Genomic DNA, 26239 nt, shown 5'->3' with positions numbered 1-26239 from the left:
TAGACCTTGGCCTCCATTTTATTTGAGTAACATTTGCTCAATCACATTATACAATATGGACCTTGGTGTTAGTGGGGGCGGGGGGAACAAATCAAGTAATATAACAGTCATAAAAGGACAGTTATTTTTTAATCTCTTGATTCCCAATGATACAAATTTAATTGGTACATACTGTATTCAAAGTATAAAACATTTTTTTGTAATCCTTATGTAAAATGATCAAATGAATCATATCAAGGCTATTATATTTCCCTTTCCTTTAAAGAAGCTAGCCTTTAAACAAAACAAAACAAACAAAAAAAAAAACACAGCCTACAAATATTATTTAATCAGCTCAATACTTTCAGTTACTTGATAATGAAACATAATACAAAGCTGAAAAACATCAACTAAATCACTACCAGGAAACACACACAAGGCTTTAGAAGCCTGGTCACGGGTCACTAAGTCCTAGTTAAAGCAGAGCTATGAAGAGTTTCAAGTTAGAGAGCACAAAAACTAGTTGAAAAAAAAAATTACCAACCACCAAAATAATTAAAAACCTAGAATCACTTTCTGATAAAGATTTGCCCATCACCCCATGCAAGCACTGCTGTAATAGGGGTTAATAGGTACAGGTCACTTCAGATGTAACTGCAGTGCATCCAAGTTGCAAACAGCTAGTCTAAGCTCAGACTCTAAACATGCCCCCACATGTGCAGTTCAACAGGGACGTGTAGAAAATATTGATAATTTTACACATTATTACATTAGAAATAAACTTTATTAACTGTATTTGCCCATATATGGATGTAGCCTATTCATTTTCTCCTCCCATCTTAACCAAACTTTAAATAACCATTACATGTATATGCATTTAATGCTGTTTATGGATCCATTTATTTTAAGTTTTTTTCTCCTTTAATAAGTATAGCTTTCAAAGCTTAAAAAAAAGGGGGGGGGGGGGTTAAATGGGGCTTGTCGGACAAACATATGCATGATTTTGGTTGTTGATGGTATTACTTCCTAATTAAATCCAAGACGATACATTCAATTGACAGTTGAGAAGTCTGGCAGGGCTTTTAAAAACAACATGCCTGCAGTTTTTCATCATCACTTGTTTGGTCCATCTTTCCTTCCACTCCAGTACTTGGTGTAAGCCTCTTGGAACATGTGCTTGCAACACAGTTGAGCATTGAGCTTGGAGCAGATGAGAAAGGAGCCGCCCATTTTGCGGTGCAGGGAGTAAGTCTCCTCTGGGGGAGGGGTCAACCTCTCCTTCAACATCACAGGGATCAGGTTGTGGATGCGCTGGGTGGTGCTTTGGGAGCCGAAATTGAACGGCTCCTCCGATGCAAAAGCCTCCCCCAGGATCATCACAGCATCGACGTGGGCATTCTCCATCACCTATAATAGCAAAGCATTGAGTCTTATGGTTATATCTTGTAGCGATCTGCAAATGTGCCCAGGATGCTATGTCCCTTTAAATAGAGGGTTAGTCTAAGATGGTGACATTTGAGCAGGGGCAGAGAATTAGAGATTCAGACTAGCATAGCAGGTGCACATTTTAGTTGTAGCAGTGTTCTTCTTTAAACCAAACTAACTGACAGTTTAAATAAAATGATAAATAAGGAGGAATAAGGACCGACTGGAAGTTTTGACAACTGTTCTTGGGATTAATCCTTCAGAATATTTTTGCTTCATTAGTATTTTGCTGAGACAAAACTGTGTTGCGGGCTATAGTAAAGCTGAGTGGGCTGACCACTGGACTCTGGAGCTGTAGAAGAAAACTTCGAATGGGTTTGATCTTTTTTTGTGCTTAACTTATTTTTAACTTTCAGATTATACTACCATGACTTTGGTGCTGTTGAATTGGGAGCTGTTTTGTTGTTGTTAAGCTAAGGCCATGTCTACACTATGCCTTTAAACCGTATTAGTTGTCTTTAAACTGGCTTAAAAGTGCTAAATACGGTTTGTGTCTACACTACGCAGCGCTTAACCCTTAGCGGTCCATTTATTCAGCGCGTCAGGTCCAATTTATTTTCACATGCGCAGTTTATTTTAGACGCGCTGTTTAAAAGTATTTTTTTTCACAGTAAAACAGGTTTAAAAGGCACTGCATATCAACAGGACACTCAGTACTGCATCTCTAGCCCCACCCCACCCCTTGTTTGCTATATTGTTCAAATATCTCTTAATAATAGTACATACCGATAAATCATCTCTTGATAACTCGTTTTATCACCAAACTCCTCAATAATGTGATCCAAGTCGTTATTTTATTACTATAACATCTAAAAAAAGCTCTGCAAATGTATGTGATGTTCTTTGAGTGCTGGATGCGGAAGCAGCTATCTTGTTTGTTTATGTCCGTGTTATCTATGTGATGTCGGGTCTATCAGTATTCATGAGATACGCCCCCCCTTTTTTTTCCGGCTTCTCTCGGCTCTTATCGGTCTCACTCGGCCATTGAATGGTTTTCTCGGTCCGACATTGGACTGGAAAGGGAAAATTGCGATGTCGGACCTGGTCCAACATAGGACTGCAAAGGGTTAATACCGTACTTCAGAACCAGACTCGAAACCACCTCAGGTAGTCTTGAGTCCGGTTCTAAATTAGATTGCATCAGGTAGTGCGGTTTGTCAGAAGTGTGGACGCTGTAATACCAAACTATGTTTTTTTGTGTATCCTCCAATATCCCAAAATGCTTTCTGATGTTTTGATGTATGGACATTACAAATTACAGTACTCAGTACAGACACCTGAAGGAGTTTAGAACGACTATCAATACTGCTGTACCATACACAATTTCTGAGGCTTGTTGTAAAATCGTGGATCATGGAGCCAAAATCAAGGCACATTGATATCTGGAGCAATGAAATCGGTCAAGGAGAACTTCAGAGTTCAAAACAAAAACGCACACATTATAATAAAATGCACCTTGCGTTTTTGAGAAACAAAGCCATAACGTTCATGCTAAGAAGAGCTATGTCTTCCACTGGCACGGGCTCCATATTTGCTGGGTTGTAAAGATGAAATACAGTGCATGGTGGAATGATGTAATGAAACAGAACTTTAGTGTGGAGGCTTTGAGCTGAAATAATTAAAGTTTTTGAGTACAGTTCTCAAGACCGGTTACATAGTGTGGACAGGGTCTAAAGAAAAACATTGCTGGATAAAAGATTGCATAATGCTAATTAGTGGGGACTATATTTATTTACAATCCCACTGAACTGCTAGAGACTGCAGTGTTTTATGTGAATAACCGGTTTTATTGCTGCAGGACTTTTGGCTAAGACAACCCTGCACTTTCTTATCTTAAAAAAAAAAGTTGCTATATAGGCTACTTCTTAATTGCTTGTCCATCTGTCTGTGGTTGTCTCTGTCGTTTTTTCGTGTCTGACTGTCTTTGTGTATTTGGGGAAACCATTATGCCTTAGGGCACTTTATTAACTTATGTTTTCTATGAACAAGCAGATGATGGTTTAAATACATAGTTGCATATTCAGGAGATTATATTTGTTATGTTTTGATATAATCTACAGTTGTGTTTCTAATTAATACACAGCAGTCCAGTTTGTGATATGTGTGATGGAGGAGGCTGTATTGTGAGGGGAGATTGGTTATTTCTTCCATGCCTTTTTATCTGATACAGACAATAAATGACTATTGTAAGACAAGACTGGTCCAGGACTGATTCATTCTGATGCAAAATACACAACGCAAAATAAAGCCTGCTACACTTGGTTGTAACCATTTAGGACTTCCATTTGCTGGCAGTTATATGGAGCTATATTTAACTAGTATTTATTTGTACAGTCTGATAGTGATGTTGACTAAATCTACTCTTCACCCCTCGGGACAGGTAGAGGCACCTGGGAAATGCAGGAGCAAAGCCCAGTCATGTGGCATCCCATTATCTTCTCTTCACAAATAGATTGGAATCTTTGACATTGAATGAATTTTAACATTCATACTGTAAATTTGCCAGTTAATCTATATCTAGACATTTTTTTACTGCAAACATTATATACTGTTTGTGGAAGGTTTTACAATGAAAGTGTGTGTGGGTTCTTTTATCTAATGTCTTAAGCACTTCTTACCTTTGACTCATACCCAGTAAGAAATTTCATATCTACGGACCGTTTCAGCACCGCTTCTCGATTCCCATCAGCTGCTGCCTTGATGACCTGAAAAATTCAAGATGATAATGATCACTATGAATCATACATCAAAACGGTCTTTTTGAGCTCAGCTGTTACATTCCCTGCTGTCATTAGATGCAAACAGCCATCTCACTCGCACCTGTCTGGTTTCTGAATGATAACTGCTCACATGTATTATTAACAAGCTAAACCTCCTCAACAGGACCAGGAGTCGTACATGCAAAATACAGCTTCTTCTCTATGATATTTTCTGTGTGCCACTGACCCTTCTGCTTTGTTCCATGAGGTATTTGGCATTGGGGTCAATTTTAATTACCTAAATTGCAAAAAAGTTTCTGAATACACCATAATGTCAGATTTTAAATAACAAAAAAATATATCTGCCAATTAATATGCAACAATGATGCGGGTACATTCAGTTTCTAGTACTACATGTGTTGTGGTTGCAACAACTAAACAAGACAAATTTAACAACCCCACAGCAAAGTTATCAGACCTATATGTATGTGTGCTTTCTCACCTCTATGTAGGCATCAGTAAAGTCCAAATCAAATCCTCTTGTAGCTCCAAAGTCTAGTAGGGCAACCTTTAGAATTGAAACACAAGAGACAGACATTTAATTCTACACTCGGTGCAATAACTCTTACACATTTTGGCACATAATTACACAGACAGCAAAATGAGATCTGGGGAAATTAAAAAATATATATATCCTGAGGAAATCCCAAACCCTACTTAATTGGAAGCATTTTAGGATAATTGTTTTGTTGACATTGTTTTGTTATGTTGAACGCTATTAGTTTGAATGCATTGTGTGTTCTTTACTTTAGTCCAAAACAGGAAACAGTAACATTTTTTAACTGTATAATGTATATAGTATAGTGCACATGGTTTCCATTTCGTGAATCCAGGAAAATGGGCCAGTGTGCCAAAAAGCTGAAAAAACGGATCTACAAACCTATTTTTAAAAACAACAAAAACATAAAAGGATTAGTATAAATCAGTTAACCTTTTAGCGGTGCTGTGCCCATATGGTAACAGCTTGCTTGCGGGTTTGATTGTAAAAAAATGAGTATCATTTGTATACATACATTCTTGAATACAGTATTTTCATTTTCTGACAAGTACGCCAATGTGTGCATGTTAAATGGCTGAACTAATACAACAACATATATTGAAAGGCTTCGCTTAGCCACTTATTCTTTTAAGACATGAGCTCTCTTTGGTTACTGGACACCAGTGGTACTCAACTCTGGCACTCGAGATCCAATCCAGTCCAGGCTTTTACTCCAAACAGATTCTAATGTAGTTAATTGAAACTGTTAAAGAGGCAATTAACTAATTTAGGACCTGGTTGGAATAAAGACCAGGACTGGAATAGATCTTGAGGGCCAGAGCTGAGTAGCACTGCCGTGCACATTAGAAACATACAGAAATGAAAAACCGTCATGAAAGAATATAAGGCTGCATTCACACCGGGTCCGTTTCAAACTGACTCAGTCTGGTTCGTTTGGTTTGAAACAATGTATCAATGTGCTTGCTGTTCACACTTATCTGTGAGCAAAGGAACCGAAATGACCATATTTCCACAGTGAAAAATTGTGAGGTTTTTTTTTTCTTTAAATTTACTGACGCCGTAGCAACTCTGAAGCCAAAAATAACAGTATGTAAAATAACACAATAGTTTAAAAATTAAACACTGGGTGAATTTATTGCAGATAACAACTCATTATTTTCTTTATATTGTCATCTAGTCAAAATATATTAAATGTACACAAAGCCAGATTTAAAAAATCGATCAGGTATTACCATTTAAACATATGGTATACACATAATCAGAATGGTTAAACAAATAATACCTAAGATTGTTTATTTTATTTCTGAATGGCGGTAACACAACCGAATACATTACTCTGCTATTAACTTGCTGAGCACGCTGAACAAAAAAAAAAAAGTAAATAAAGAAATAAATACAATACAATACAATACAATACAATACAATACAATACAATAGCAAAACCTGGTTGATGGAACAATTTCCTGTTTCCGACTGGGACACAAAATGAAGGCTGAAAACTGACAATCAATTTTCCCAGGATGTCTGGTAACCCCAATGCAGCTCAATGCAAATCAATGCAACCCAATGCAGCACAATGCAGCTCCCCGGGATGCTGTTTCTTTACTTCCCTGTCAGGTTACCTTGTATAGTTTGTTTCCTATGTGCAAAGGACCGAGTCCCGTAGTTGTTCACACTGAGGTTTCGCAAGCGAACCAGAATCTGTGCATTTGCCAAACGGTCTGAGACCACCTCTTTAGGTGGACTCTGTACTGTTTGTTTCCCAAGCGGACTTTGTTGTTCACACCACCCCAAACGTACTGAACCATACCAAGTGCAAATCACACCCTCTAAATGGACCCAGTATGTATATATACAGTTGTAGTCAAATGTTTACATACCCCAATGCAACTTTTATGATTTCTAGAAATTTCTCGAAAACAAGTAATTATAGGAAAAATCTTTTGTAGTAGAAGTTCTGCTTTTGTGGATGAAGAATAAAAGTTATCTAGAAATAGATATCTACAATTATTCATTTCAGCATTTTTTTTTGCAAAACTCCAAAAATGCTAATTCAAAAGTATTCATATCCTGACAAGGAAAATGAAATTAATAGCTAGTTGAGGCACCTTTAGCAATAATAACCTCTTATAAACAATTAGGATATTTGTCAATGAGCTTTTGGCATGATTCTTTAGTGATTTTTGACCATTCAAATTGTTCCAGTTCATTCAAATTCGAGCACTTCGCTTGTGCACAGCCTTCTTCAACTCATACCAAAGATTCTCAATCGGCTTTAGATCAGGACTTGAATAGGCCATTCCAGAACCTTCACTGTATTCTTCTTTAACCATTCTGAAGTAGATTTAGATGTGTGCTTTGGATCGTTGTCGTGTTGGAACGTCCAGTTACACTTTAAACCAAGTTTTGTAGCGGAGGGTTTCAGATGATTGGCCAGTATCTTTTGGTATGCTATGGAATTAATTTTACTATGTGTTGGAACTAAATTTCATGTGCCATTAGAGGAAAAACAGCCCCATAGAAGTATATTACCACCTCCAAGCTTGACAGTAGGTATGGTGTTCTTTTCTTTGTACGCCTCACCAGACTTTCTCCAAAAGTAACAACTATCAGGGTGACCAAATGGCTTGATTTTTTGTTTTCATCACTCCACAAAACCTTTGACCAGAACTCACATCCATCATTCAAATGCCGTTTTGCAAACTAAGTGATTGTCCTTGTGACGTTTTCCTAACAGTGGCTTTTTCCTTAGCCTGCGACCATTGAGACCTTCACCATGGAATACTTGACCTATGGTTGAAATGGAAACCCCAGTCCCACTTGCAGCCAATTCACTTTGAATATCTTTGGCAGTCAATCTTGCATTGTTATTAACCTTCCTCACAATTCTTCTACTTGTACAATACCTTCTTTCTTCCAGACCGAGGGAGCGTTGCGACAGTACCATGAGTCTTGGACTTCTTCATAATAAAAATTGTTGAAATTGGGATACTTAAATGCATGGAAATCGTCATGTATCTCCAGCTTTATGACAATAAATCATTTTCTGACTAAGGTCTTCAGATAGCTCTTCATTTTTTCCCATATTGACTTATTGGTAATGACAGCCATCATCCTATGCCTAACCATTTTATACTGTAAGAATGTTTACCTACAATCTAGCATTTTCTAGACTTTTCTAGAATTAGGTTCTGCAGTATCATATTGAACTTTCTAGCACCTTGTAGACAATACCATCATAGCATCAGAGTATGAATACTTCTGAATTAGCATTTTTGGAGTTTTCCAAACAAATTGCTGAAATAAATAATTGTAGACATCTATTTTTTGTAAAAAGAATTCCTCATCCACAAAAGCAAAACTTTTGCTACAAAAGACCTTTTCCTAAAATTCTTTAGAGAGAAATTTCTAGAAATTATAAATTTCCATGACTACAACTGTATATTATATATATTAGGCCAGTTAGAATTGTATCTGGGCCAGTAAAAACACTACCTCAGTGACCCAAGGGGCCAATAGTTAAAAATCTAAATGTAGAGCTCTGTTATGTAAGATTAGAACTGTATTTCATTTTTTAAAGAAACTGCTGCTGTTGCAATACCTACCCTGTGTGTCTGAGGATCATAGAAGAAGTTAGACCAGTTAGGATCAGTCTGCATGAACCTGAACTCAAACAGCTCCCGCAAACAAAGCATCAGGATGTTTTCACAGATCTTAAGAGTTAGGACAACAAAATAGAAGACAAACATAAATATGACATGTCAATTACATAAATAAAACATTAAAGGTCTCAGTACCATGAAAAAAAGGAGGTGTTTCCTGATCAACTTCAACGTTGTGTGGAACTGAATCTCAAGACAAATGTCCAAGCACAGGGTAATCAGAAAACAAGACAAAAAGGCAAAACAAGTTTGCAAACATTTGTTGATGGCAAACATAGGGTAACAGACTGATGAGGTATAGTAGTGTTTGACGAACACACATTTGCAAACGTTTGTGTAGTTGAATGCTACCCTAGTATACCAACTCCAGGGGACTTGTTTACTTCTCATTGTAACCTTGTTCCTAGATTCAGTACTAGCAAAATACATGTGTACAATTTCTACTTTCTCAAGACTAGAGTTTATTCCTCTACCATGCAGCAGACTAAAAGCATCTGGCACTGCCAATATCATTTCCAAGGTCACTGTAAATTGGCAATTAAAATGTGCAAATCCTTATGTTAGGCTAAATCCAGAAATGCTATTCCAAGTCAATATATTTGGTTCTTGTATCTTCTACACCCAAGTGCAAAGTAGCATTCCTCAAAATCCCCAAAGGCTATGTCTTGACAAAGGATTAGGCACACCGTGAAAATTGTATCAGCAGTAAGTACTGTACATACACACTTCTCAAAAGATAAGGCAGACTGTAAACAGCATTAAAACATGTTTTAATACATCCGAGGAAGGGATCAAGCCAGAAAGTGGCAGTTTGGTGAGAATCTGGTGTTGGTGGTAGATACAATGTGCAGCAATGTAGCAGATGAAGTTACATCTGGATGAATTGTGTTTGAAATGTAGTCAATATCCAGAATCCACCTGGTATTTTAATCAGCTCTAAACACAGTTGCTATTTGTAGCAAAATGTAATAAGTTTCCAGGATTTCCTGGAAATCTGGATAAATGTACAACACAGTTTTTTTGTACCCCTACCAACATCTAAGATGCAGGTATCAAAATGACACCATCACAATTTTCTTTATTTTATTTCTGCTGAAATGTAAAATTAACAAATAGTTCCAGACCTGTCCTGTAAGCATTTAATTTTGTGGTGATGGTATGAGTGTTTCATATGCCTTACATGATCCCCTCACTGGGATACTTAAGAAAAGGGTCAGATGGAGAAAATAAGGCTGGAAAAAAATAATATTTAATAGTAATCTTTTTTTATGTGGTCTTGTGGTTAAAGAAAAGGGCTTCTAACCAGGAGGTCCCCGGTTCAAATCCTGGCTCACTCACTAATTCACCTGCTTGTGCTCTGTCTTTTAGGTGAGACGTTGTAAGTGACTGCAGCTGATGCACAGTTAACACACTGTAGTCTTTATAAGTAGCCTTGGATAAAGGCGTCTGCTAAATAATAATAATAATAATAATAATAATAATAATAATAACCTCATTCTTGAGATCCTGACTAAGATCCTCAGCTTTATCCAGTGGGAACCCTGGTACCAGTTCTGTGGTGAGGATGTGTCGACTGCTCATCTCATTGATGACTGCTGGCACGTAGAAGAAAGGGTGATCCTTCATCAACTCCCTGACAAGACACAAGCCAACATTAAGTCCATGTTATCCACATTTTACCAGATCCTTGCTCTCAAATTCTGCCAAAAGCCTGTTGAATTACACACTCAGTTTATCACTTTACAATGTGGGTCTATGCTGTTTATGCAGTTACAATTATCTTTGCAATTTTGTCATAAAGGAATATTCAAACATTTGGAGATGCGCATCAGTAAGTGCAGATGATTTCACAAAACTCCCATTTACTGTGGAAACAAGGGATTTCAAGGGAGTACTACTTTGAGAACTACACTGGAGTTTTTTTCAATTTTTTTTCACCAAAGCTTTGTTTACTGAAATTGTAAATTAAACCAATAAACATGCAAGAGTAAAACTAACAGGACCGCTGCGTCATAATTCTACTTGGAACTCCTGGAAACCTGTGACGTTACCAGAGATGAAGGCATTTTTTTGGTGTTCTGTTGAATATGGGATTAAATGTAAAAATGGACATAAAAGAATATTTCCAGAGGAATGGGCCGAAAGAATGCCGTTTTTCAAAGATGTATTCAAAAGATCACGTTTCTTGCAGATCTTTTGGATGCTGCACCTTTGCCCTCCCCCACCCAGGTGCCTCAGGCTGCTTTTGTTAGCAGAGGACAAAAGGTCAGAAATGTGGTCAGCTACACAGACACAAAATGTCGCAAGCTATTTATCCCAGGTAGAGACATTCACATTGATGAGAGCACCGTTGGCTTCAAAGGAAGGATTATCTTCAAGTGCTACAATCCTCAGAAGCCTACCAAGTGGGGGATGCATGTGTTTGTTTTAGCTGACTGTGAAACTGGTTATGTCTCTGCTATTGTTCCTTACTTTGGCAGCCCAACAACAGACTCCCTGCTGAGACCTGACATTCCGTTTTCATCAAGAATTGTTCTTCACCTGTGTGAAACATTGCTGCAGACAACAAATGGACATGGATTTCATTTGTTTACAGACAGATTTTACACAGGTTAAGACCTGGTCATGGAACTGCTAAAAATAAAAATCCACCTTACTGGAACAGTAATGGCCAACAGAAGAGGATTACCAGTACCAGTGAAGCAAGGCCTCAAACTGAAAGAAAAATTAGTCTCATTCAGCAAGGACAACAAGGTCATGGTGCTAGGATGGAAGGACAAAAGGCTAGTGCTCATGTTGAGCACCTTCCATGGCAGTGACTGTGAGAAGGTACAGTGCACCATCAAGAGACGAGCAACTGAAGAGCTGGACAAGCCTTCAGTGATCTGTGATTACACCAGCAAGAACTGGTGGGAAATGTTCGCAACCCTGGCTCAAGAAAACGTGGTCGTCCATCATCAACAGACAAAGATGAAAGACTGAATGGAAAGCCACATTTCATTTCCAAAAATGAATCAAAGTGCACCAAAGACTGTGCAGTGTGCAGTGACAGAAAGACAAAAGGGGGGAGGAGAGATTGTATGGTTCTGCAAAACCTGCTCATGGCAGCCACCTTTTGAAAGGTACCATACCATGAACACATACAGATAATTTCTGTCAATTTTTGTTCAAAATGTTGGTACTGTTGTCTTTGTATAGAGTACCCTTTGGACTTGCACTGCTTTGTTACTTGTTTTAAGCAAATAAAGTCACTTTATTTCAATTTGAACAGCACATGGTCTGAAATTTTATTTTGTTCACAAAAATGACCTGACCAGCTGACAGCCACAGAATAAACGGACTGCAAAGGGTTAAGAGCCCTGTATGCGTCACACGCCCCCAGGAGATGAATAAGGAGTGACGCATAAGGCTCAGCACCATTTTCTCTGTCAGCCTTGCCTGAGGAAGGAGTGAGCTCTGACTAAGTAGTAACTATGGAGATAATTTAATTAATTCACTTTTTTCTCTCCTTATTTCATATTTTGAAATAATGTAGCTTTTTAAAGTGATAATTCTTCTTAGCTTCGATTCTGATTAAGTCCCCTCTGTGTCTGTGTGCCCTGTGCAAAGCCGGCGGCTCTCCCTGCCCCTTCCCCGGGATTCAGTACCTTGTTGTGGCTAAGCACGCTCTCTCTCCCTTGCTGCTCGACTCTTTTAGATAGATAGATAGATAGAGAGATAGATAGATAGATAGATAGATAGATAGATAGACAGACAGATATTAAGCATGACTGGGTAGAATAATTCAGAGTCGGTTCTAGGCCTTCTAGGAACAGAGTTTCCAGATTCCTGGAAACGGTATTTTTATTTGTTGCTGTTCTTGTTCTACATTTCCTAAACAACTGTTTATTTTAAGTTACTTTTTTTTACACAACAGTACTCACATGTTTGGTCATCATCACAACTGTTGCAAGAAACTGGGGTTCATGTATTCTGCTGGTGTTAATATACCTGATGAAGACACTTTAGTGTCGAAACGAGTTGGTTTGTTTTATCACTATAGGGGCGTTCACACCGGATGCGGCGTGCATGCCGTCTGCTTGCGCGCCGCGCTGCAATACTGTTCACACCAAACGCGGCAGGGTAAAATCAGTGGGCGGTCCGTTGTTACGTCACGGCTGCAGGTACTGTGGCTTTTGGTTGCTGAGCAACAAACAGTAAATGCCAGCGGGAAAAAAAACTGAAGACACTGACAAAAGACAAAACTGAGGAGCGAAACATTATAAATATTTTTTTTATAAAACCTAATTGTAACCCCCACACCACCACAATCACCCCCCCCTCCTTTTTTGTATTAAATTTGTTAAAAACTGTTAAAATATAATATATGTACACCAAATAAAACATTTTGCTTTATCTTTTAAAAGTTTGTCTGTAGTTAATTTATCAAAAAAAAAAAAATGCTTACGTTATATTAGCAGGTGCAGAATTATTTTCAATGTGGAGTTTAGCTCAAAAAAAAATATATTATCTCATTTACGTAATTATGTATATTTAATCTTCACTCGGTAATCCCATTTGTACACCCACAGACCTCCATGCTGCAACCTTCGAACCTTCTAATACAGCTCTATATATATATATATATATATATATATATATATATATATATATATATATATATATATATATATATATATAAAAATATATATAAAAATATAATCAGACCGACGTCATCTCGCATTCGGAAATATTGACACTTGCTTTTAAAAGGGAGATGCAGCATTTTTGTGCCTAACCCCTGAAATGTTTTAATCGCTGTCTGGAGCTCTGCATTATAATTTCTCATTTCTCTGTGCTTCAGTGGTACAAATAGATTGATCCATGATGGTGCGATTGACACAGCATTGTGTTTTGAGGAATCACATCGTCATAAAGTGTTGGCGCGTATCAATGACAAGCCTGTCGCATACCAGTAAAGGTACGCGTACCACAGCTTGAAAACCACTGGTGTAGCCGGTCAAGTCGAGTGGCTCCGCTGCAACAGGTCGAGAACCGGGTAATATCGTGAACCGGGTAACCCGGATACCCGAGTACCCTATGTCATCCCTAACATATATATATATATATAGTCAAAAGTTTACATAACCCAATAGAACTCTCAAAAACAAAGAATTTTAGGAAAAATCTTTTGTAGGAAAAGTTTTGCTTTTGCGGAAGAGGAAAAAAGCTACAAACAATTATTTATTTAAGCAATTTTTTTTGCTAAACTCCAAAAATGCTAATTCAAAAGTATTCATACCCTTTGATGCTATGATATTATTTTCTACAAGGTGTTAGAAATTTCAATATGATAATGCAGAACCTAATTCTTGAAAAGTCTAGCAAATGCTAGATTGTTGGTGAACGTTCTTAGGCATATTATGATTGTTCTCATTACCAATAAGTCAATATGGGGAAAAAGTAAAGAGCTATCTGAAGACAGACAGAAAATGATGTATTATGCTGCTACAATCGCTGTCCTCGGACGATAGGCCCTCGCCCCTCCAGTTGGACAAGCTGAGCCTGGTCAACAACCACCTGCTCCAGTTGTCAAAGTACAAAGTACGTTCGGCAGGAGCATGGCTGCATTGGTGGCGGCAAGAAGACAGCTCTGGCTTGAGTACCTGGACAAGGCGTTGTTACTGGATGCACCTGTAACACCAGGGCATACATTTGGGCCGGCAGTGGATGAGATGCTAAAACACTCTCACCAAGCATGTGAGTCTTCCAAGGAGTTGGCACGCCGCCTCCCCAAGCATAAGCCCCCAGCCCAAGCATTGCTAAGCATTGGCAAAACAGGCGTCCTCAGCCACAAAAGCAGATTCAGGCTCCTGCAGCCCCTGCTAGAGCTAATGGGCAGAACCGTTTTCACGGTGCGCAATGCAGAGGCCTGCACAATTATCGCCGCCCTGCTCACAAGCAGCAGCTGCAGCCATAGCCACAGACGCAAGCCTCTATCAGCCAGCAGCCCTAGGGATTTGCTGCCACTGGTCCAGGACCCATTCTATCAGGCCCAACTGGATTATTGGTGATCCTGCATCACGGACACCTGGGTGATTACCACCATTACACTCTATAGTTTTGATTCGGTCCCCCTCCCTTTCAGGGCATGATTGCAAAAACGGTCATCAACCCTCAAGACGCTGTATTAGTGTCTCAGGAGGTGGCGGCCCTACTGCAGAAACAGACAATTTCAATTGTTCACCCTGTCTTAGCGAGAGAGAAGGGTTTTACTCTAGGTACTTCCTGGTACCAAAATGATCCTCGACCACAGAGAGCTCAATCTGTACTAAAAAACAATCAGAATGCTCCATTACCTGGACGACTGGCTGATATGTACAGTCACCAGCACAGGCAGTGTTGCACACGGGACTGATCACCAACAACCTCCAAATGGTTAGGCATCACGGTGAACCAGTTGAAAAGCCAGTTAATGTCCTCTTAAAGGGCTGTCTATCTTGGTGCAAGCTTCAATTCCAGAAACATGATCGCCAATCTATTGGACGACAGAATCCAGAGGCGAACTGTCTGCTTGGAGCTGTTTCAGCCCAATGCAGCTGTGAGGGTACGGACCTTCCAGAGACTTCTGGGCGTGATGGAAGCAGCATCCCAGGTCCTCCCCTTAGGGCTCTTATGCATGTGCCCGCTCCAAGCCTGGTTCAACCACAGGGTCCGGCGCCCTTTCTTAGAACGCCACCACTTACTCACAGTGTCTTGTCACTGTATGGTGGTTCTTTCATGGTGGAAAGAACCAGCTCATCTGTGCCTGGGCTCAGCTCTGGGCTATGGCACGAGGAGAGAGGTGGTGACTACAGATGCTTCTGTAGGTTGGGGCGCTGTCTGCTACAGGGAGTGTGGGAACCCCCATGGGAGTGCCTCCACATCAGTGTTTTGGTGCTGCAGTTCATCTGGCCATGTAGCAATTTTTTCGAGAGATACAAGGGAGATGTGTTGATCCGTACAGGCAACACCACAGTGGTGGCTTATATCAACCACCAGGGGGGTCTCCGGTCTCTCTGTCTCTCAATCGTGTTGCCCGGGAGCTTTCAGTAAAAGCAGTTCACCTGCCTGGGGTGACGAACTGAGCGGCAGACCTCCTCTCCAGAGGGCGCCCCCATAGTTTGGAATGGCGACTTCACCCAGTGGTTGTGAACCTCATCTGGGAGAGGTTTGGGTGCGCAGAGATAGATCTCTTTGCAACCCAGGAATCCACCCATTGTCCCTACAGGTATTCCCTAGTGGAGAGTGGTCACCCGCTCGGCAGAGATGCGCTGGCCCAGGACTCTGTTCTTTGCTTTCCCACCATTGCCACTGCTTCCACTGTGCGAGGAGACCAGGCAAGATTGGGCCCGGGTGCTCTTAGTAGCCCCAAAGTGGCCCAGGAGAACATGGTTCTCGACACTGGCACAGCTCCTATTCGGTCAGCCATGGGAGTTACCGGCCCGTTGCGTCCTGCTTAGCTGGTCATGGGGGACCCTGTGGCACCCAAATCCAACAGCTCTGCAGCTTTGGGTCTTGCCCCTGAGCAGAGACAATTGAGCAGTATTGGGTTATCTGACAAAAATCATCGAGATGCTTCAGAATGCCAGAGCAGTGTCTACATGCTACCAGTATGGTTACAAATGGGGTATATTCCTGACGTGGTGTCAATCACGTGAACTGGACCCCACGACTTGCCCCATGGCAGATATACTGCAAATTCTGCAGGATCTTTTTGATGATGGGAAATCTCCCTCCATGCTTAAGGTCTACCTGACAGCTATCTCAGCTTGGCATATTAAAACTGACTCAGTCTCCCAGGAGCACACTTTTTGAAGGATGCTCAGAGGTTAAGACCCCCTAGACCTTGTCCCTCGATGGTGACTTAATGCAGTGCTGGATGCGAAACTCCTGTCATTAAAGACAGCTTTCCTGCTTACTATTGTCTCCACTAAGCGTGTAGGCTAGAACTAAGGTTACTGTCCGCCATAATCCTGCTTTTCTCCCTAAAAACATTTCTGCTTTCCATATCAACCAGTCAGTGGAATTGGAAGCCTTCCAGCTACCTCCTTTCCAGTCTGACAGGGAGAGAAAGAAGCAGCTTTGATACAAGTGCTCAGGTAATTCAGGCTAGAAGAGATTATATCCCATTAGGTAATGGTTACATTTCTATTTCAGGGAACCAGGGTTATGATAATAACCTAACATTATCCTACAAGCTAACCATCCACCCCAAAAATCCACAGCATCAAGTAAAAAGCATTTCACTTTTTTCCAATGGCAACAATGAACAGTGCTTTTAGGTTTTAATAACTCCGGATGTGCGAATTCTTATCTTCGCTGTATTCCATGTTGTCTGTATAGCAGCAAAATTCTATAATGTTTTTATTAAAAAAAAGTATCATTCCTCAGGTGCCATGACAAAAGTGAGGCAATGGAAGTTTTGTTTCAGTGATCTTTCCAGACACACTATACTTACAGCTTACTAAATTTGTGCCTTCATGTCTGAAATGCAGTGTTAATAAAAATTCATTAAAATATTAAACATTCAACATTCAAATATAAAAGTTTTGCTAAACAGAAAACAACATGTTACTATGAAAGTCCACTTTTGTGACAACTGGACAAGTGGTTCTTCCCACCTCCGTTATATAATAAACCAGCACCATTCTGCTTGTACAATACACATCTCCCCCACCCCCGCCCCCATTATCATTACTCACTTGAACTTCCTGGCACATTCAGCCTCCCTTTCGTAATCACACTCAAGGGCTAGCTCGCGGCTCATAACCTCGATCAAGTGTTCAGGGAACAGACCTAGAAATAAAAGCAGAAGGAAACTCTTCTGAAACATCCGGTTGGATTTGTGAACTCATCCAACTGTTTTAACCAAATCTACAAAAAGAAAGGGCAGGGGGGTTCAGGGACACAGAATATCAGATTTACAAATTAAAAATAGTATGAGAATACAGTAGGTCTGGAAGCATAGATCATACAATGCCTTGCTCTGCTAATAAATAAATAAATCCATGTTGCTGTAAAGCTTATATATCTTTTGAAGGCCCAGTTTCTTTCTTATAAACACTTCATGTTTCTGTTAGGAGCCATCCAAAAATATCAGCAGTTTCAGAAAGCGTACAAAGCGTCCCTGTTGCACAGCAACAATCTACTGTAAGTCCTCACATTTCAAATTATCGTTGCTGGGTGTACTGTAATTCCATAGATACTATCTGTATACATACATACATACATACATACATACATACATACATACATACATTAGGGCTGCAACGAAGGGTACATTTTGACTTTCGAAGGTTCTAACCTTCGGTGGTACTAACTTGCATAATTTAGTGGTGACGTCACCATAGCTACTTGTTTATATTTGACTGAAAATCCTATTATTTTACAGCTAATCCATATAAATTGAAAAATACGTTATATACAACAGTAATCATGTTTTTATAATTAAATAAAAATACACGTTTATTTACACGTAATTGATGCTGCTTGCAAGTAAGCTTGCATTGCAGCAGTACTAACTGCAGCGGACTTAGGCAAAAACTTAATTTAACAGTCACCATTCCAAGCAGTCACAGTCACATTTTACTACTACTAAAAATAAAAATAATAATAATAATAATAATAATAATAATAATAATAATAATAATAATAAATTTACGATTGTAAAGTGACCCCTGAGATTGGCTGTGCCGCCATGACACATCAACAAACGCTTGCACGGTTTGCATTCAACTTTTATTTTGGTCGTCTGGGCATTTAACAAAAAAAATCCCAAAACAGCAGAGGGGTTTCGAGACATTTCTTTCAACACAGCTTACGCTATACAGAGCTTTGCTGTCGAGATAGCAAATGAAGAACTTTGCCTCTGGTTAACACGAGCTGGAGGGGGGGACGACCCCCCCAGTGCTTTGGCATAATACTATACCCTGCTTCATACATGACAGCAGCGCCATATAGAGTTGCTACGTATAATGATTTGGTAGTGGATTTTAATACAACTTTTGTTTAAAGTAATATGCATTATACAAATGGAGAACATGTCAGTGACATAATCATAGAAGACCAGCTTACCTTCAGGCAAAGCGTTACTCATGCTAAGAACTGTCATTAGATTATTTACATCACTACTGATGCTTTGAGCCACTCCAGGATACTATAAATGGATAGAGATACACATGAGGGCATTTAAAACAAACACAAATTAGAGGAGGATACAGAGTACAGAAATCATTCAGCTAAAGTTACGTTGGCCATTACATTGCAATTACGCAAGAATTGATTAGTCTGTAGACTCCTGCTTCTTGCATTAGTTTAACTTGATATTTCTGATATGATTGAGCCATTTTAGAAAACAATCACTGTGGAAAACTGCAAATGTAAATGAGATACTGCAGCACTAACATTACATTACTTTTTTATTTTAACAAAACAGGATTAATTGTCACCTGAATCTTCATGGCAACCTCTCTCCCATCTTTAAGCTTTGCCAGGTGAACCTGACCTATAGATGCAGCCGCAAATGGCCTCTCTTCAAAGTACTCCACTTTGTCTCTCCAGTTGGGACCAAGGTCACTGTTCAAAGCTTTCTGTATTTGGAAAAATGGTGCAGATTACTATATTGATTTGCTATCATTTAAAAAAAAAATAAACAAAACTGTACATTTTGTGAATTTAGTGCTTATGAAAGGTGGGGTAAAATAAATCAATGTGTAAGAACTGGACAAATAAATAGAAACCCAAAAGAGAAAGGTGTAGGATTCCACATTCTTTGCATTCCGTTGTACAGTGATCCAGTACTTACTGTACAATAGTTATTTTATTTATTTTAAACAAAAAACAACTTCTTTACCATCATCTGCTTGGTTGGCATGAAATCTGCACTCTGCCGAACACGTTCAAAGATCTTCGCCAGCTGGGGATTGATAAAAGCATCATCTATTTGGGACAAACAAAAAAAGAGTGTGCAGATTGTGAAGATTGTTATTTTTTTCACATTCTGAAATTAGTTAGATATCGCCTTCAATAGTGCAATCAAGCAGTCGTTGCATACAAAAATGAGACAATCTTGAAGACAGCAACACCATTATAGGGGATACCCAGCATGGATAACCTACCTGACTTTTTTTGAGGATGTTACAGCTAATGTAGATAGCAATGTTTATGAAACAATTTATCTTACTTTCAAAAAGCCTTTGAAAAAGGTCAAAAAAAAGAAAGCAGAGTGTAATTGTTAGAGGTGTCTACTGGGCAGTTTTTCATTCTGTTTTGTGGGATAGAATGATGTAGGAGGGTTGTCTGTTTTCAGGCGTTTTTTGTAAATTGCTGCAGGTAAAGGATTGTTTTGTTTTTTTTTTTGCAGGAAAATAGAGATATTATTAATAATAGATCTGCCAAGAGAAAAGCCAAAATCAAAAAAGACATGCAGCTGTTAGAATTTAAGCTGCATTAATTTCCCAATCAATGTATTTTCTGATGAAAGCAATTCCAGGTGCAATTTCTCCTTACTGCTTCTAACTGCTCTGCACTTTTAAAACGAAACACTTCTCACACAATGTCGCTCCCACGCTGTTGCTGGAAGAACTGCCCCGCTTTGTTGTGTTCTGTTGTGCTGGTAGCTCCGCCCCTTCCCCTTGTCTCAGAACGGCGCTAAATACGAATCGGCTGCTCTGAGTTTTTTTTACTTATTTCCTTAAAATGAACGTCCATATTTTATTCTTTAAAATCGGTCTTTAAGTACATTAACAGCCCATGCTGCAGTTTTTTCAGTCTTTGTTTTCTTCTATTTCATTTAGCCGTTCCTCCTCCTGTTATGTGTCTACCCTTGACAGTTGCTTTTTTTTCAGGTTGGACAGCTGTGGTGTTGTACCAGTTATCTGGAGTTTCATCACCAAATATATTAAAGGAAATAGGTGGAATGTCACTCATTTTTGGCAGTGGTTTTGTAACTAATAACAAATAAAATGGCAGTTTGTCATGGAATTTAGAATGCAGTGGTGCATAGTGATTTATTCAATGTGAAGCGGCTCATTAGTATGCAAGCCATGCTATACGCTATATATGCATGGTCATGTGATGCTATTTAACCAATCAGAGGATGTTATTATTCCAAGCCGTGTTATATACTGACCCACAATGAAAACGTCCTGGAAGGCAGAGGGTCACCACACCGGCCCAGGACTGTTATGCTGTTGCGTTGTTGGTGGGGCAACCGCAACCAGCCAGCCTTCGCCAGCTGGCTGCAGCTGTACAGGAAGTTTGGCGGAACATCCCATTGCAGTCTATCCAGAGGCTGACCAGGTCTATGCGTAAATGCTGCCAGGATTGTGTTAATGCTCAGGGAGGTCATACCCGATACTAACTTTGTTATATATATATATATATATATATATATATATATATATATATATATATATATATATATATATAAATATATAGATGCCGCCACTACAGAGATGTTTCAGTCCATTTAATCACACACAAGGTGCTTTGTCCCGGGAAATGTTAAATAGGAAACACTTCTTAGATGTTGCCACCGCCAAAGAGAAAAGACAGCAACTCCTGCTAAATAAAAGTCTACATCCCAAAAGTGTGTCAATTATTCATACTTTATTCATTAAAACAAGTTAAAAACAGGTACGCTGACGTGTTTCGACATGTTGTCTTCATCAGAGCGTATTGAAAGCAGGACTCATTAGATCTATTAAATGCAGTAATCTAGCAATCAGTGCATTCAATTCACATTCCAGATACTTAACAATCTGCTATATATTGTAGTGGCAGCGTATCTGGTCCACAGCAGAAAGAAATAGAGACAGCACAGGATGGAGTTTAAAGCAGTGAAAACTACTATTTTTATTGAATCGCTCAAACCCTTGGTCCCACGCAAACAGATGGTTGGCGGACTCGAGCACAAATCACAGTGCAGCCAATACAGACCCCATCTACATGCAGCTGCACTGTGCACGTGACACATCAAACAGCATGACAGCACTGCCTAAACACAAAACGCGCTTCTGCTCACAGCAATACACTAACACTCCAGCACACCCCACCCCCAGCGTCCAGTCCAAAGCAATCCCAAATTGACCCACCGTTACACTGCCCCCAACTCAAACGCTTCACGGCGTGTGGTTGACAGGGCGGAGGACAGCACTTATATTTGGATAAAATTCACTAGATGTGATCGAAAAATGACAAACTCTGTTTTAAAGCCGGTGCAGTGACTCTTTATTGTGCTGATTAACAACTGACATCACGAAGATGCTGCAAAATGAACTGTCGATCTTGGGCAGGTGTTGTGACTCTTGGTCTCCCAGTTCGTGGCCTGTCATTGACAGTGTGTTTGGTTATACCGTCTCGCCAGGTTTGAAATTGCTGGCTGGGAGGACCCAAGATGGTGAGCCACAGTAAGTTGCCCTAGTCCAGCCTCCAACATGCCGATTGCACGAAGGCGCTGCTCTCTTGACTGATGTGGCATATTGTTTTTTTTCTGTGATTTTCTTTATTGCTTTTATTAGGCTTCCAAGCCGTAGGCTGGGGAAACCTATTGTTTCTGTAAGGATTATTATTATTATTATTATTATTATTATTATTATTATTATTATTATTATTTATTATTAGGCTTCCAAGCCATAGGCTAGGAAGCCTATTGTTTCTGTAAGGATTATTATTATTAGGCTTCCAAGCCATAGGCTGGGGAAGCCTATTGTTTCTGTAAGGATTATTATTATTATTAGGCTTCCAAGCCATAGGCTGGGGAAGCCTATTGTTTCTGTAAGGATTATTATTATTATGGTTATTATTTTTCTTTCTGCCGAAACCTCATCGCAGAAACAAAAAATCGGGTTTGTAGGTAGGTGGCTATGTGCAGATAACAGGTTAGGCGTCCAATCTTGCGCAAGTCACATGGTTCGGCAGCCATATTGGATTTTGCAAAAAAAATTAAAACGCCTATGCTTTGGAAACCGCTTACTCTAGAGTTCTGAAAATTGCTATACATGTTGAGGGATAGTCCTTGATTAACTGTTGTTAATATGAAGCTGATTAGTTATGTGGTTTGGCAACCACATCGATTAATGTCATAAAAATGTCGAATTCTCAAAATTCAAACATCTTCTTCTCTGAAACCGCTTATCCGATTGAAACAAAAATTGGAATAAAACATCTCAGTATGGTCCTCTATTCCGCTTGTTCAAAGGAAGTTGCTACTGTGAAAATCGTGGCGTCCACGCTGCATGACATCATCAACACACGCAACTGGCTATAAAACCGCCTATGCTGCACCAAAATGCACGAAATTTCATACAGATGTAGAGGACTATGGGATGTTGTGCCATGGTCAATATGGCGGCCTTAGGTCACATGGTGTGGCAGCCACCTTAGATGTAATGATATTTTTTGTGCAATTTTCAAATGTCTTGTTCTCATCAATGGTAAACATTACAGCTGTGAAAAAATTTGTACATAGTGCGCGCATGTCCACAACTGATTCTACTTAAGGAAAAATTGATCAGTCACATGGTGTGGCAGCTATGTTGGATTTTGCTTACACACTTAAATAACAACTCCTCATGAGCCCTTTGGCTGATTGACGTGAATCTTGGGTATACGTTATCTTTGTACTGTCCTCTAAAAAAGTTAGTCAGAAAAAGTTCCTACATCAACAAACATGACCACCATGAGCCAATCAATATGGGTGACATGCCAGTTTTGTCAATTTTTCACCCTGAAATGACACATTCCCATCACTGGGGACAGCTGTTAACATGGACAAGTCTGCAAGGTATAGAAAAAATATAGCAAGGTATAGCAAGGTATAGAAAAAAGTATGTTTGTAATTTATTAGATGTGACTTTTGTTGTTTTACAAAACTGGTGTGTTTATATGAGCACTATAGGTAATAATGCAAGTAGTGTAATGTGTAATGCATACATAGTTTTATATAGTATGGTTAAGTTCTGCTAAAGGTTGAATTTAAAGCTGGCTGTAAAACTTCCCATGATTTCTTATTGTCTGCAGATGGTTGTTATATAACATGCAAAGTTCTGATTGAAGCCAAAATGAGCATAAATGATGTAAGTATGATTATCTTTTACGGTTGTTCAAGGGAAGTTGCTACAGTACAAAACATGGCTGCTGTGGGCCAATGAGATTTCAGCATTGATCATCTAACCAGTGATTCCAATAGTTTGGCCAAAATTGACACAGTCAGTTGTGTCCAAAATGATTTGTGATAACGTTTCATCTAGAACAACCAATGCCCTTAAATTTCACACTAACTGCTTGGAAGCCGTAAAGTTGCTCGCAACTCTAGTTCAAGCTTGCAATTCAACAGCTGAAATCAATTTTGATGCTCGGTATATGAAAGAATGACAACCTTTATGTACAAAAATCTTCACTAATATACAATTGAACAAGAACTGCTGAATATTTATTTTCGTTTCATATATTATTAAATGTCAGTGTTTATATGATAGTGAAAAATAAATAAATAAATATCAAAATAAATAAATACATAAATGTCTATGTATTCATGTATGTATTCATTTATTTCAATATTTATATTAATGTATTTATTTATTTATGTTTTACTTTTACCAAATATATAGGCTATCCTTCGCCACCAGTATAGAGAGAGGAAACCGTACTTCCCTGCGCCAATAGGGACCACAAAGAGCGTTACACTGGCAGGAAACCGCGTGCAGCATCAAAACATTCCGTTTTATAAAGATTGTAGCTGGAGATTCATAGCTCCGACTGTGCTGGTACCTCATGGATGTATTGTAACTTCACAGATTATTAATTCACATAAATAAATTTCTGCTGTAATTATCAATTTTAAAATAAAAACGTCTTTCTTTTCCCCTCTCAGCAAATTCATTTTAATGAAAAGTTAACTAGAACCGCTCCTTAAAAATAAAATTTTAAAATAATTTTAAGCTCACAGAAACAGGCCCACCCATCGCATTAAAACAAAGGTGTTAAGATAAGGTAAGTCTACGGTTATTCAGTTATACAGTATTATAGTGATATGTTTTTTATGTGCTGCTTGTGTGGGGTCTGCCGAGATCAAAAAAAAAATTATATATATATATATATATATATATATATATATATATATATATATATATATATATATATATATATATATATATATATATATATTTATTCTGGTGGTCCGCAATCAAACAGTTTGAGAACCACTGTTCTATACCATTGGAAAAAGAATCATGGAGACAGATTACCAAGTCAAAGTCCTTCAAACCCATCTATAAGCCCACGAAAGCTCAGTTTTGGTCCCACAATGTGTTTCAGCTCTTCAAAGATGTGGCCATTTTTTACATTTTCATCCTGAGGTCATTAAATCAGACAGTAAAGTAGGTAGACAGCTGCAGAGCTGCACACATACAGTGCCTTGCAAAAGTATTCAGACCCCTGACCAATTCTCTCATATTACTGAATTACAAATGGTACATTGAAATTTCGTTCTGTTTGATATTTTATTTTAAAACACTGAAACTCAAAATCAATTATTGTAAGGTGACATTGGTTTTTGTTGGGAAATATTTTTAAGAAAAATAAAAAACTGAAATATCTTGCTTGCATAAGTATTCAACCCCCACACATTAATATTTGGTGGAGCCACCTTTCGCTGCAATAACAGTTTTAAGTCTTTTGGGGTAAGTATGTACCAGCTTTGCACACAGTGTCAGAGTGATTTTGGCCCATTCTTCTTGGCAGATTTGCTCCAGGTTGTTCAGGTTGGTTGGACGACGCTTGTGGACCGCAATTTTCAAATAGTGCCACAGATTCTCAATGGGATTGAGATCAGGACTTTGACTGGGCCACTGTAGGACATTAACCTTTTTGTTCTTGAGCCACTCCAATGTTGCTTTGGCCTTGTGCTTGGGATCATTGTCCTGCTGAAAGGTGAATTTCCTCCCAAGCTTCAGTTTTTTAGCAGACTGAAGCAGGTTCTCTTGCAGTATTTCCCTGTATTTTGCTCCATCCATTCTTCCTTCCATTTTAACAAGATGCCCAGTCCCTGCTGATGAGATGCTTCCCCACAACATGATGCTGCCACCACCATACTTCACTGTAGGGATGGTGTGTCTTGAGGCATGGGCAGCGTTAGGTTTGCGCCACACATAGCGCTTTGAGTTTTGGCCAAAAAGCTCTATCTTGGTCTCATCTGACCACAAACCTTTTCCCACTTCGCAGCTGGGTCACTCTCATGCTTTCTGGCAAACTCCAGACGTGCTTTCAGATGGTACTTTTTGAGTAACGGCTTCTTTCTTGTCACCCTCCCATACAGGCCAGTGTTATGCAGAGCTCTTGATATGGTTGACTGGTGCACCATTACTCCACTCCCAGCCACTGAACTCTGTAGCTCCTTCAAAGTGATTGTTGGCCTCTCTGTGGCTTCTCTCACAAGTCTCCTCCTTGTTTGAGCGCTGAGTTTTGATGGATGGCCTTTTCTTGGCAGTGCCTGGGTGGTGTGATGCAGCTTCCACTTCCTGATTATTGATCCAATTGTGCTCACTGGGATATCCAAACACTTGGATATTATTTTGTATCCTTTCCCTAATCTATGCATTTGTATTACTTTATCTCTAACTTCTGTAGAATGCTCTTTGGTCTTCATTTTCCTTCAGATTCACAGCCTGACCAATGATCCTTCAACAGTGGGGTTTTTATCCAGAAAATGTGACAGCAACTTTAATGGTTCACAGGCCAATGGTAAGGTAATTGTGTCCTCGTCAGGGGAATTTCTTTCATTGGGGGAAACTGGGAGCTTCCACAGCACAGGGGTTGAATACTTATGCAAGCAA

At 39.2% G+C, this 26239-nt stretch overlaps 1 protein-coding gene across 2 annotated transcripts in view; it reads right to left on the bottom strand.

Annotated features, from left to right (window-relative positions):
- Positions 1-26239, bottom strand: part of coq8aa (coenzyme Q8A, genome duplicate a) — a 70591-nt gene continuing 44352 nt past the window's right edge. For both annotated transcript variants that reach the window (XM_034018380.3, XM_059025344.1), the window contains exons 7-15: positions 19258-19343; positions 18854-18994; positions 18480-18561; positions 17108-17201; positions 9876-10017; positions 8328-8435; positions 4666-4731; positions 4083-4169; positions 1-1386 (exon numbers count right to left, since the gene is read on the bottom strand). In XM_034018380.3, the coding sequence (XP_033874271.1) occupies positions 1093-1386; positions 4083-4169; positions 4666-4731; positions 8328-8435; positions 9876-10017; positions 17108-17201; positions 18480-18561; positions 18854-18994; positions 19258-19343 (1100 nt within the window). In that variant the 3' untranslated portion in view covers positions 1-1092. The remainder of the gene's footprint in view (positions 1387-4082; positions 4170-4665; positions 4732-8327; positions 8436-9875; positions 10018-17107; positions 17202-18479; positions 18562-18853; positions 18995-19257; positions 19344-26239) is intronic.

Source organism: Acipenser ruthenus, chromosome 6, assembly GCF_902713425.1.
Source record: "Acipenser ruthenus chromosome 6, fAciRut3.2 maternal haplotype, whole genome shotgun sequence".
Classification (NCBI taxonomy): domain Eukaryota; kingdom Metazoa; phylum Chordata; class Actinopteri; order Acipenseriformes; family Acipenseridae; genus Acipenser; species Acipenser ruthenus.
This window is presented reverse-complemented; position numbering and strand designations above follow the sequence as displayed.